At 40.5% G+C, this 14,126-nt stretch overlaps 1 protein-coding gene across 1 annotated transcript in view; it reads right to left on the bottom strand.

Moving 5' to 3' along the window:
- The window catches only part of LOC133460659 (protein diaphanous homolog 3-like), a 198,951-nt gene that overhangs the window by 74,070 nt on the left and 110,755 nt on the right, over positions 1 to 14,126 (bottom strand). The window contains exons 23-24 of the mRNA XM_061741363.1: positions 5,237 to 5,361; positions 1,228 to 1,392 (exon numbers count right to left, since the gene is read on the bottom strand). Coding sequence (XP_061597347.1) covers positions 1,228 to 1,392; positions 5,237 to 5,361 — 290 coding nt within the window. The remainder of the gene's footprint in view (positions 1 to 1,227; positions 1,393 to 5,236; positions 5,362 to 14,126) is intronic.

Genomic DNA, 14,126 nt, shown 5'->3' with positions numbered 1-14,126 from the left:
TGAGGCTCATGGGGAACTATGATTCTTTGCAATTCCTCGACTGGCTGCTAGAGGCTGGCTTCAAAAGTTAAAATGTCCAACTTTGGAGCAGGAATGGACATATTTATAGCTTGGTTGCAAAAAAAAGTTTTGGTCTCAATTGCTTGATTTCACACCAATGACAACTAGGAGGGGTGATTTTTTTTTCTTCTGGAACATGCCAGGAGAGTTTATATAAAGCATTACAGTTATTTTTAATATGATTGTGAATAAGCTCAGCCAATGGCTAGCCATTATAACTTCATCCGTAATCATCGTCACGTTTCTATCAATCCGGTGTCGACTAAACACAATTGTCATTGTTGATTTCACCGTTGAGTCAACATGTTAAAAGGTATATTCTGCTGTAAATCCCTGAAGGCAGCTCTGCAGATATTTTGGCAGGTTTTGGCTGAAGGAGCTGGTAGCAAAGCTAACTTCAATTGACGTGATGGGGGTGTTTCCATCAGGTTCTCGACAACATGGCTGCACCCTGTATGTATAAAAAAAAAAGATTGTTTTGTCCATTATTTTAAACAATCTAAGGTTGATCTACCTGAAGGCCATGCCTCCCCCCCGCAGTTTGCCTACTGAACAAACAGGTCAGCTGAGTATGCCGTTGATGTGGGGAGACCACATCCTGCAGCATCTCAACTCCCCAGGGACTTAAGCCAGGATTCTTTTTCTGGATTTCAGTTCAGCATTTAACACCATCATCCCTTAAATCTTCCATCAAGAGCTCACTGTGGCGCATCACATCCAGTCACGAAACATCACCACTGCATCTGAAGTGAGCCGTTCATAGATGCTGTCTCTAAGAAGGCCCATCAGAGGTTGCACTTCCCGAGACAGCTCAGGAAGCTGAACCTGTCCGGGAGCTGCTGATCCCGGGGCAGTACATACGCACATGGTGTAGATATTTATGATTGCTTTAGCTTTTCGAAAAAAAAAAAAAAAAAAAAAGGAAACATTAACATTTTGATTTGTATTGAACTTTGATAGAAAAAAGTCTGAAGAATCAAGTTTCTCATTTGTTTGCACAAGCCTGGCAAATAAAGCTGATTCTGACAAAATGGTTTAATACTGCAGGCTCTTGACAGAGGTGTAGCTGCTTATCAATGCATTTCATTTGTTCTGCAATAGCTCTGTGACTCTCATCGATCAGCCAATCACTGTAAAGTAAAGTGTAGCAAAGTAAAGTATACTCACGGTGAACATGGAGCGGAAGTTGCAGAGGTCGGTGAACAGCTCCTCCACAGAGGTCTTCTTGGGATCAACGGCGAAGTACTCCAGCATGTTCTGATACATCTTCTCCATATTGCTGTGTATGATCACCAATTTCCCATACTGCTCACGCGCAATTTTGCTGAACATGTGAGGAATGTGGTCAAGGTCAACAGTGCACCCATCATATACAGTATGAAGTATTTCTAAAAGACCATTGCAAGTATCCCCAAACTTGGTAGTGGAATACCAGACGAATTCACTCGTTTTGTTTTCGTTTGTTTGTTTTTTTTTAAACAGAGATTGATAGAAGGAATTAATTCCGATGCAAACTGTGATGTAGCTGCTAAGAGCACTGATGGTGCCAGTAAGCTTACTTCAAAAGTATGTTTAGCAACCTGCAGTCAACAAGACTTTGTTCAGGTGATGGTAAAAGGTCTCCCATGCACGATATTAATTTATAAGAAAAACTTGTAAAATATCTTTGAAACCAAATTCCAAAAAACTGTTGATGCAGTCCTGCTTTGCTTGTGTGTGAAAGCTGTCAACAGGTGTAATAGTTCTGTGTGACGTGTTGCAGAGCTGAAGAGATGTCAGTCTAACAGCAAAGTGAAATCCACTGGGCCAACCAACCGGTCAATACACCGGTGAGAAAATCTGTCACCATGTGGATAATGAAAGGGCAGCAAGCATGAATCTACTTTCAAAATAAGGCCCAATCCCAATTCTCCTTCACTCGCCCTTCTTTTCTCCACTCGCACTTCTTTTCTTCCCTAAGCCCTAAAAAAGAAGGGGGAGATTTTAGGGCACTTGAGATCTAGGGCACTTGGCCCAGGTGCCTGTCCCAATTCTCCCCCTACCCCTCGTTTTCATCCCTTCCCTGATCAGGAAGCTGAGAGCCAAAAGCTGTTTTAATTTCAGCTGTAGCGCTGTTAATATGGCACTTTATTAAGTTTTAATATTTTTTCAGGTATAATGGTAACCTTAAGATCCCCAACCGGGGCTCAGTTTATCCAAATAACGCCTGTTAAGAAATTTGACCCGATGTTTTCGGAGATGAGAAGAGCCGCCGGCCCCGGGGAGCAGCCTCAGCTCACAGCCCGAGAAGAGACGTCTCCGCCGGGTCAAGCTGCTGCGTCAGCCCCGGGAGAGACACTCTCTCCCGGGACGCAGCTCTGTTGAGAATCACGCCGGCTGAAATAAATCATTTAGGAATATGTTGGTTTAATAGATGAAATCTAACAGTTGTAGCTACGCCTGTTAAGAAATTTGCTCCGAAATTTAGAGATTTCTGTCTGCCGGGTCCGGAGCTTGGGTCCGCGTTAAATCGACGCAGAGCCTACGGCGTAGGTTGCGTAACCTCCGCCGTAGGCTCTGCGTTGGTGTAACGCGGAACCATAAATCCCTTTATTCTGGCGTGATCTTCTGCAACTTTATCTGAAAGTGTGTAAATTACCCAGATAACAGCTGGATTACTTTGTGGTTTCTGAAGACTATTATATCAGAAACACCCAAAACAAATCTGACGAGTCACAGGATTATTTCTCTCTATTTCTCTGAGACCAGTCTGCCTGTTTGCCTTCGGTCGGCGAGTCAAATCGACGCAGAGCCTCTTTTTTCATACCCCCTCGCTCGCCAAGTCAGCATCTGAAATCCCTCGATTTGAAGGGGCTATTCTCAGCCCCTAGCCCTCGTTATGCCCCCTCCCCCTAGGTGAAAAGAGGAATTGGGACACCACTACCTTCACGGGAACGCGCAAAAGTTAGGGTTAGGGAAGAAAAGGAGGGCGAGGGGGAGTATTGGGACGCACCCTAATATTCAAAACCATCTCTGTCCTTTTCACACAATCAACACTGTTCAAATGCATCAAAGCTTCTGACGTGTGGCAAAGGAGGTGTTCCTTCTCTTCTTTTTTCTCCAGATCAAGAATCCTGCTAATGGGTCTGTCACATGGCAGGCAAGAAACAACAGTGAGTGTCTGTTCACACCCACAAAAGGTGCAGGCTCTCCTGCTCCTTTTGTGTTCCTTCATTATTGCTCAATTGATGGACCTATTTGAGGTTCGGCCTTAGTTGAATCCGGCTGGTATTGAGACTATCTATTCACAGCTAGAAAAATGCGCTTCAATGGGCACTCCTCCAAGACTGACTAGCCAGTAATACATTTCCAAGCCAGAAGCAGGACAAAAGGGGCCTTAGGAAGGTCAGCGTGGAATAAAAAATAAAACAAAAAAGAATTGCCAAGATTTGCAGTTGATAAGTATTGTGGAGTTTTATATTGCTCTCTCTTGTGTTCACCCTATCACGACTTTGTTCCTTTCCCAGACGAAGCATTAGTTCACTGCGGCTCAAACTGAAGACCCCTTCCCCCTAGAGCTTTCTCAGTTACCCCTCTCCACCTGTTGCATCATCCTTTAGTCTTTATTTCTCCATTTGTCATTCCTTCTGTTACTCTCACTCTGCCAACTTAAAAAATCTGGATATAGATTGCAACTCTATTTGCTGCTACTCAGACCTGGCTGGCGACAGCAGACTTCACTGACCAAAATTACAACGACTTCGGCTCAGCAGCTTCAGCTGCCGTCTGTATCATTTTGATGTAAAAGGATCAGTTCTCAAAAGGTTTCTGCACAACATAGAGTGAAACTCTGACAAGAAAAAACATTTAAGGAAAATACCAGTCTGAGTACTTTCAGAAATTCTGAAATGGATGTGGTATGAATCTTGTTGAATTTTAGGAAATATAAACAATGTGAGCAAAATGTAGAATGAAGGACATGTATGGGTTTCTCTGGGTGAATATAGCTAATAAACGTCAATATAATATGAATGTTGTTTAACCTTGTGAGTGTGTGACAAAACAACAATTGAAAAGTTTAGTTTTTCATTTTGGTAACTAGTTTGCATGTTCTCAATCCCTACTGAGACATTTTGTGCCAGTAACTAATAAATGAAAGGCAAAGAAGTGAAAGACAGATCCTTCAAAATCATTGGCAGTGAACCTGTCTGTGTTGCTCTTCAGCTTTGTGGTAACTCCGACAGCAAAGTACATTAGTGCCTCAGCCCCTAGGCTATTGATCAAAACTAGATGAAGGAGACAAGGTAGAGAGTATATTATTGAACACACCTGGCCCAAGACACGGCTGTCAACCTGATCGTCAGGAACTACCTCAGAAAACGCTGAATAATTTAAACTGCTGTCAAACAAATACAGACACCTGTCAGCCAAGGACCCCCATGACCCACACAGGCAGTATCATTGTGTATTTGTAAGCCTTTTTTTGTGTTTAGTTTTTTTAATTAAATGGTCATTTAATTACACAGTAAAATATTCTTCAGGAATTAACAGCACCGAATACCTGCCAGAGTAAAAGGGTGGCACCCAATTGCCCCTCTATAAAACCTTATTTTATTCTTTAAGTTGCCCTCGGGCTCAAGAATCCCTCAAAAATGAGTGGAGAGGGAAGCTGGTTGCAGTAATGGATTCATGGAATGGGATAACCTTAAAACTTGTGCATGTCTCCGACTGTGGGAAGGTAATCAAGGATGAATAAGGCTGGAGGAATGCTGCCTCATTATTATTTTTTTGTTTTCTACTTTTAACTATAAAATAAACAAGCTTCTCCCAATGAATTGAAATTTAGTAGTTTTTTTTCCAAAATTTCCATTCATAGGGAGATGCATGTTTATTATTTTATTATTTTTTTTCTAGATACAAATCATATACAATTAAATCCAAGTATATATGGGTTAAGGGTGAAGGAAGCTAGATCCCTTTTAGAGCTTTCAAGTGAGTAAGAGATCAAATAAATATGTTTTGACCAATGCAAATGTTGCACTTTCATTTCCTTTTCCGTTTACACTGTTGAGATCCGGTCTATGCAGCACCACAGTGATAAATGCAAAACAATTACATTTCAGCAATATTACTCTCTCTTTTGTTCTGTTCTGAACACACTATGCAATGAACATACGCATGCAGGTGAAAAGGATATTTCCATTTTGGGGAAAAACATGTCGTTAGGGTCATCGGGGGAGGAGAAAGTCACCAGGTCTCTCTCCAGCTGAAGCAGCTGTCTCTCCATCTGCCTGAGGCTTTTTTCCACATTCTCTGCAGACACTGGCACACACCCACGCGTAAATACATCCACAGCAGCACACGAAAACACACCCACGTGCCAAGAAAATTTGGAGAAAGAAGCAGAGAGAGAGGACACAACCCGATTACAGGTACAATCAAATGGATTATCACTTTGAGTCTGTCAAATAGTCAGTGAAAAACAACATACAGTGAAATGACAGGGAGAATGAAAGAGGAGCCAGCTCAGTCACAAATCATGCTTATTATAGGTTCACGCAGTGCCAAAACTGCCATGGGAATAAACAACAGAGACTACAGACAGTAGTAAGTGTACAGTATGTTTCTCAGATGGATTTTCATTATTCTATTTACCGTGTGTGTGTGTGTGTGTGTGTGTGTATAAACAGCTGCATTAGTATAAAAATGGAATTCCCTTTTAGTCACACAAGCTGCAGTGAAAGCCAATGATTATTACATATCCCTGCTTTTCATCCTTTGGGTCTTTTCTTATCAACAGGTACGCGGTTAATGCAGGTGGAAAAGCAGGGGAGGACTGAGCCTAACTTTCTGTTAAGTTGGTCATGGTTGACACGTTAAGCTAGTGAGTGAATATAACATACGGCTTGAATTACCCTGATTAGACCCTGCTCGACAAAAAAGGATAAGCTGCTTAGTTTTAAGTAGTTTCCAAATTTCCCTTGATCCTAATACATGCAAAAAGGGAAAAGAAAAAAGGGAGCAAGAACTTCAAATGTATCTAAGACTCTCTTTGACTTCATAACATAAACCCCATTTCCAGATGGGATCCCACTGTTTTGGACACACAGTTGAGACATTTTCTAAAAAGTCTGCTGTCTTTGCCTCTTAAGTTAGATGACGTGCGAGCAGGATGCTCTCATTGCATTTGAAGATGGGTGTGTGAATTTGCACACACCAGACACACAGTAGCACACTTCAGCTTGCTGAGAGAAGAGGTCAGGGGACACGTTTTATGATGTTGTCACTCATGACTTCCTTGTCTAATGCTTCGACCAATGTTTTTGTTTTTCTTATTCCCCTTCTGACTACACCTGACAACAACACGAGAACTTTCAGTACATACAGTCCTTAAAAGAAAACTTGTAATAGATGACAATGTGGACAGTGACGCTGGAATCAGAGCAGTTCTCAGAGAGCAGCTGCTCTGCACTCGCTGGCTGTTAGATACATCTTTATTATGGTTTGAAAAACACAGACAATGTGACAAAGACGAAGCATGAACCACATCCAGCTGCGGTTACCTTTTCCATCAAAAAGATGAAGCACAAGCCACGATAAAAGCCACCCTGGTCTCTCTTTTTAAATACATCTGGACACGGTGATGTTATGAGTTTAGAAATCTTAAGTTACTTGAATATTGCAGACCAAAATGTTCTTAACCTTTTTAATGAAGCCAATTTCTTTGAGATTCCTGCTCGAATGACACAATGACACTCCTAATTTAAAATGACTATAAATCAGAAGCTACATGCTGTATTTGATAAACCTCAGGGAGAAAGAAAAAAAATACTTTGAGAAAATATTCCAGTTTTAGAAAATCTTAGAAATGATGTAAAAACCGAAACACTCTGGGTATCCAATCTGTAACATCTCTGATTTCACCAACACTAGTTCTCCTACTGTGTAACGTTTTTCCAGAGATGTTTCTTTCCAAATACTGTATGTCATTTTTGACAAATTTATACAAAACTTTGCAAGTGAGGTTTTCCAGGTAGCATACTATAACTAGTATAACTACTACAACTTGTATAAACTGTGATATTTAATATTTGTGTATGTTGCTGTTTTGTTTATATCAGCTGACCTATTTAGCATGTGCGCTATGCACCGCGATGTGGAACAGAGAGTTAACGCTGAGCCTGAGCTCAGATTTGGCTGATTGACACCTCTATGAACCTTCACAGCCAGTAGAATAAACAAGTTCACCAACCCATGAAAATTCAAGCATCATTTAATCAGAACAAAGAAAAGATTGTATGTTTGCCCAAGACAGCTCTCGGTAGTGCAAACTGTGTACACACCTACCAGTAACAGAAACGATCGGAGAGAGCAGGAATTATTTGGATATTGCACAGAGATTTGGGATTACATGCATTCCGTGTAGTGTTTCACTCAAATATGATTTATGACGGTGAATCACCAAAGGTAAGACTTCATTCAGAGTTGGACTGCAGAGAGTTAAGGCTTTTCTCTCTCTCTCTCTCTTTTTTTATAGCTGTTCCACAAAATCACTCACATTTAACAAAAAGTTAAGAAATGTAAGTTTGGTTTCAATGGCAAAACAGTGATTTTTATCTTTATTATCTAATTTGGGTGTTGTAAATTATGGATGTTCTTTCGTGACTTTGAGGCAAAACTATGCTGTTTTATGACTAGATCTGAAGGGTACTTGACTCTTGACATTCTTTGGCAAAATAAAGGTTATTGATAACAATTTCACAATTTGCTTAAATACACTGCATCTGGTAACATGTGGACTACAGTAACTGAACAAGGCAAATATTTCAATATCATCATGAAAAAAGAAAGTGAACTGTGTATCCTGCTGAAGTCAATATCGCAGCACTCAATTACGCAATCTGTGAGTACTGTACTTAGAGAAGCACTGTTAGTATTGACACAACAATAAAACACCAACCTCCGTTTTAAATTACAGTGTTTTGCTTATTTTGAAATGGCAATATATATATATATATACACACCGGTATATATATACACACATACAGTGGGGAGAACAAGTATTTGATACACTGCCGATTTTGCAGGTTTTCCCACTTGAAAAGCATGTAGAAGTCTGTCATTTTTATCATAGGTACTCTTCAACTGTGTGTGACAGAATCTAAAAAAAAAATCCAGAAAATCACATTGTATGATTTTTAAGTAATTAATTAGCATTTTATTGCATGACATAAGTATTTGATACATCAGAAAAACAGAACTTAATATTTGGTACAGAAATCTTTGTTAGCAGTAACAGACGTTTCCTGCAGCTGTTGAGCAGGTTTAGAAACACTGCAGCAGGGATTTTGGCCCACCCCTCCATACAGATCCTTCAGGTTTTCTGGGCTGTCGCTGGGCAATACAGACTTTCAGCTCCCTCCAAAGATTTTCTATTGGGTTCAGGTCTGGAGACTGGCTAGGCCACTCCAGGACCTTGAAATGCTTCTTACGGAGCCACTCCTTAGTTGCCCTGGCTGTGTGTTTCGGGTCGTTGTCATGCTGGAAGACCCAGCCACGACCCATCTTCAATGCTCTTACTGAGGGAAGGAGGTTGTTATGTCTCGCGATACATGGCCCCATTGATCCTCCCCTCAATACGGTGCAGTCGTCCTGTCCCCTTTGCAGAAAAGCATCCCTAAAGAATGATGTTTCCACCTCCATGCTCCTCGGTTGGGATGGTGTTGTTAGGGTTATGCTCGTCCTTCTTCCTCCAAACACGGCAAGTTGAGTTTAGACCAAAAAGTTATTTTTATGTCTCATCAGACCACATAACCTTTACCCATTCCTCCACTGGATCATCCAAATGATCATTAGAAAACTTCAGACGGGCCTTGACATGCACTGGCTTGAGCAGGGGGACCTTGCGTGCGCTGCAGGATTTTAATCCATGACGGCGTAGTGTGTTACTAATGGTTTTCTTTGAGACTGTGGTCCCAGCTCTCTTCAGGTCATTGACCAGGTCCTGCCGTGTAGTTCTGGGCTGATCCCTCACCTTCGTCATGATCATTGATGCCCCACCAGGTGAGATTTTGCATGGAGCCCCAGACCGAGGGAGATTGACCGTCATCTTGAACTTCTTCCATTTTCTAATAATTGTGCCAACAGTTGTTGCCTTCTCACCAAGCTGCTAGCCTATTGTCCTGTAGCCCATCCCAGCCTTGTGCAGGTCTACAATTTTATCCCTGATGTCCTTACACAGCTCTCTGGTCTTGGCCATTGTGGAGAGGTTGGAGTTTGTTTGATTGAGTGTGTGGACAGGTGTCTTTTATACAGGTAACGAGTTCAAACAGGTGCAGTTAATACAGGTAATGAGTGGAGAACAGGAGGGCTTCTTAAAGAAGAACTAACAGGTCTGTGAGAGCCGGAAGTCTTACTGGTTGACAGGTGATCAAATACTTATGTCCTGCAATAAAATGCTAATTAATTACTTAAAAATCATACGATGTGATTTTCTGGATTTTTTTTTTTAGATTCTGTCACTCACCGTTGAAGAGAAACTATGATAAAAATTACAGACTTCTACATGCTTTGCAAGTGGGAAAACCTGCAAATTCGGCAGTGTATCAAATACTTGTTCTCCCCACTGTGTGTGTGTATATATATATATATATATATATATACACACACACACACGCACACGCACACACACACACACACACACACACACTCTATTCTATTATTCTCAGATCTATTAATTAATTAGAGGAATGAAACTTCCCAAACTTTAATTAAACTGCATTTCGAATCTATCGTACTTTTTCTACTGCATAACGCGGCGATCCAAGTTCAAGGTGTGGGCAGCATGAAGCGGCAGGAGGTGGCCATACATGAATTCTCTTTGACAAAAAGAGAGACTAATGCCTGGTGAGATGGTGTTCTGACTGAAGTTGAAAGGAAACACAGAAAAAGGCTTGTCTTTTCTTTACTTCACAACCCAATCAGTAGGCTTTTGTGATGAGGCTTGCCGACATGAAGGTTAAACAAAAACAAAAAAGGAATCTGCCTGAAAATGTTTTGCTAAACACATGCAATTCAGACGATACTAATGCTGAATATAAACAAATGTCGGTAATATACAGTGGGAGAATGATGATGATGCAGTTGCTTAGTGGTTGAGCAACAAGCTGAGGACGAAGGGGGAGACAAAAAAAGAGGGTGTTTCTGAGACGCCTGGCCATATTGCTTTCTTATTCTGTGCATTAAAGTGTGAGAATTTTTATATTCTTGTTTTATGTAGACCGTCTACCACAATGGTTCATAGGGTTTGCAGACAGATATAGGGTAGTTTAGAGAAATAATAAATGGGATATTTAAAGAGGTCAATTCCCTATTGACATCCTTTTATTACTCTGTCAACCTGCCGTGCAATAAATGAGAGAGTGGAGCACACAAGCATGCATACGTGCAAAGAGCCCCGGTACAGACAGAGATCCACGATAGATTATCTTTTGATGAGACCAAAAAAAAAGAAGAAGTGCCCTCTGAGGCCAAAGCAATGACAGACAAGTGGGACTAGACTGATGGTGCCAGAGGCTGGGAATGGGAGATGCATAGGAGTTCCTGGAAAATGCACTCAACAGGCTGAGCACCTATAGCGATGCATTCAAAGGGAGAAAGGCAGTTTGAGAATTGCGGCGACGAGAGATTTTCCTCCATCTTTTAGAATTGAGGCTCATCATCTGTTAAAACTAAAAGGCAGAGCTGAAACAACAGAGCTATCTGTGTATTTAAGTCTTCATATTACTCCATAAAGTAGCCATATTATGCTTTTCAGTGTTTTCTGACTCATTTACAGTACCATCATGAGGAATTCTTAGATCTGAACAAAGGCACAAAAAATCAGGTAATGTCTATTGTACCACTCATATGCATAAAATATTTCGCTTTCAGCGTACTGAGAACAGTAATTTACAGATAGTTTTCTTTTCACACCTAGACAGCCGTGACCGTTGGCAGCTATTAGGGGTGGGCAAAAATATCGATATGGCAATATATCGCGATACTTTTCCAGCCGATTCAATATCGATATTAAAAATTTGAATATACATTTTTTTTTAAATTTTTTTTTTTTTTTTTTTAAATATTTTTTATCCCCGATTTTTTTCCCATTATATCACCCAGTGCTCCTACCTAAGTGACAGTCCTGGGCATTGCCACTCTCTACCAACCCTGGGAGGGCCCTGCACTGAGCTCAGGTTTTATTTCACGTTTTATTTCATTTTATAATTTATTTTTTATATAACACAATTGCCTGTCCTTAAAAAATGAAAAATAATGGACAGAGGTTTATTTATTTATGGATTTATATCTATACTGACTGATCACTGTGCCTGTCCTTGGTTTTAGTACCCATCTTTCTTGTGTTTATTATCATTTGCCACATAATTAAAGCAACCTCATACTAAATGTAATGTTAATTTCATATGATGTAAATAATATGAAAAACATATACAAATATGTTGTAACTTTAGCTTGTATAGTTATAATAAAACATTGTTTTGACACAGTTTGTCCCATGAATTGTCACTATAATCTGATGAACGTGCAACTCGGATTTTAAGATCCATCACTATCATCTGATGTACATATATACAACTTGGATTTTAAGATGTGTAATGCATTTTTAAATTTTTCGGTGAACTATGTAGAATATAATAATCGGGATATCGCATAATCGGGATATCGCAATGTGTATCGTATCGTGGCTCAAGTATCGTGATGCGTATCGTATCGTGAGGTCCTTCCCAATACCCACCCCTAGCAGCGATAGAGTCAAAGGTGGTTTGATGACAACATCAAATCACGTATTGATCATCATTTTTAATAAGCAGAGATGCTCAACTGTAATCTTAGTTAGTCCCTGATCGTCATGATGTCCACTTTCATTTGTTGATTCTGGCTTGAACATGCATGCAAGGATCTGAGGGGTTGAGGTTATTTACAGACATATTATTGACGCAGTGTTGATAATGCGTATCTCCGAAAGGCAAGAGGACCTGTGCATATTCATAAGCCATTAGCTCTCTGCACAAGCAGGCCTACAGGAATCTGACCCGTCAAAAAACACTTGAGCTAAATATGTTTGTTTTCAGAATGAGCTCGTCCCCATCGCTCTGAAACAATAATAGGCTTTTGGACTTATGAGGGGTGCAATCCTCCCCTAGAGGTACCAAACATTAAAATTAGATATAATATACGGTCACTATAAATGCCCTAAGGGTTAAAAGACTCAAAGAAACTGAACCAGAGTAGCCCTTCTGTCTCTGCTTCAGCAGGCATGTCTGTTCAGTTTTACACACCATAAATAACAGCATCTCTGCAACCAACAGGCGGTATTCAGAGTAACAACATAAAGTGCCAGCAGCAATATTATGATACCTCTGCATTTGTCTGCTTCCAGCATAAGATTTAACAAAGTGCTATTTGACAAACTATCCTAATTTGCCCAGACATGCTGCTGCCTATCACACACGTGTTTGTGACGAGGGACAAAAGAAGCAGAAATAAGATCAAAAAGGGACAGAGAGCAAAACCGAAACCAAGAACTAAAGCGAGACAGACGAGAGGGACAGACACAGAGAGGGGCAGACAGATAGATAGGGAAATGCATGGAAAATGACAGAAGCGACATAGAAGCCTGTTTTGCACTGCCAGTAAAAATAATGATTGCAGGGTTGAGGAGAAGAAAGATGAGCAAAAAATAAAAAGACAAACACAAAGCCACCCTGAACTAAACTGAGGTTTTGCTTCCATGAGAAAAGACTGGCGGGTAAGGGTGGGGGCTTTGTTACGCAGTCAAAAGATAGCACCCTTTCCAACTGAAATACAAATCATTACTGCTACCTCTACCCAACCTTGTTTTCATGCCCAAGTAAAGCTCTTTGGTTAGTGTCTGTGGATCTTACAGTCTTTTAGTGTGTCAACAGGCCTCTCCAATGGCTGTCAGAATTAATCAAAAGCAAGTCACTCAAGAGCCTGGCTTAAAAAGAAATGAAATTTGTCTGTCTGGATATTAGATATGGAGTAATAAAACACTTGACGTAAACCCGTCAGAATGGTACAGAAACACAGAAAGTATATGAGAAAAGACTTGCAGTGGGGGGGGGGTGTATATGACTCATTCAAAAAAAAGAAAAAAGAATCCTCAATCAAACAAGATTCAACTTGAGGTTCATCATCATCAGTCTAATTTTCTGTATTTTATTTTATTTCCTGTTGTATTTTATTCATATTTTCTATGTTTTTCACTGTAAGGTGTCCTTGGGTGCTCAGAAAGGCGCCAACAAATAAAATCTATTATTATTATTATTATTATCATCATGTAAAGCGATATGAACAGAACGTGAAGAAACAAATGAGGTGAAGATCCAAATGTGATTTGCCCTGATCTCAACCTAGCTGATATTGTGACCCAGGGCTCGTGTACACACAGCAGGGTCGGAAGGAAAGAAGCACTCAACGGGAGCATCATTATCTATAGTTGTCAAAGCAAAAAAAACTAAATAAAAAATAAACTAGGGGAGCCCTTATAAAGAGAGTCCAAACAATGAAGTCACACAATCCATCTCCCCCCGTGCTTTTCTTTGCTTCACTCTGTCCTGCTGAGAGCAGAGCAGTGGGTAAAAATCATCTGTGGAGCGGGAGGAAACATGCTGTGACAGAACAAACTCACATACAAATAAACACAAACTGTGAACAGACTGCTACTCGCTGCTTCTTCCAGAGAGCCGCCTGTAGCAATACGAACAAAGAACAAGGCCGAGTCTCCTTTCACCACCCAGTCCGCCCTGCTCGTCTGTGACCTTTACCGTACTTTAGAGACACTGGCCCGATTAAAAGCTTTGCGAGCATTTGTGTGGTACCATGTTTGTGTGAAAAAAGAAAACAATCCAATTATTGTTGAAAAAAATAAACAAAAAAAAGCAAAGCACAATGACTTAAAAAGCACTTAAGAAGAGAGTTGTTGCTCTTCATCTCAGTGGCTGACATGACCTGATGTATTTGCTCAAAAATAAACCTGTAAGTTACAAATATGTATCAGATGA

Source organism: Cololabis saira, chromosome 2 (genome assembly GCF_033807715.1).
Source record: "Cololabis saira isolate AMF1-May2022 chromosome 2, fColSai1.1, whole genome shotgun sequence".
Taxonomy (NCBI): domain Eukaryota; kingdom Metazoa; phylum Chordata; class Actinopteri; order Beloniformes; family Belonidae; genus Cololabis; species Cololabis saira.
This window is presented reverse-complemented; position numbering and strand designations above follow the sequence as displayed.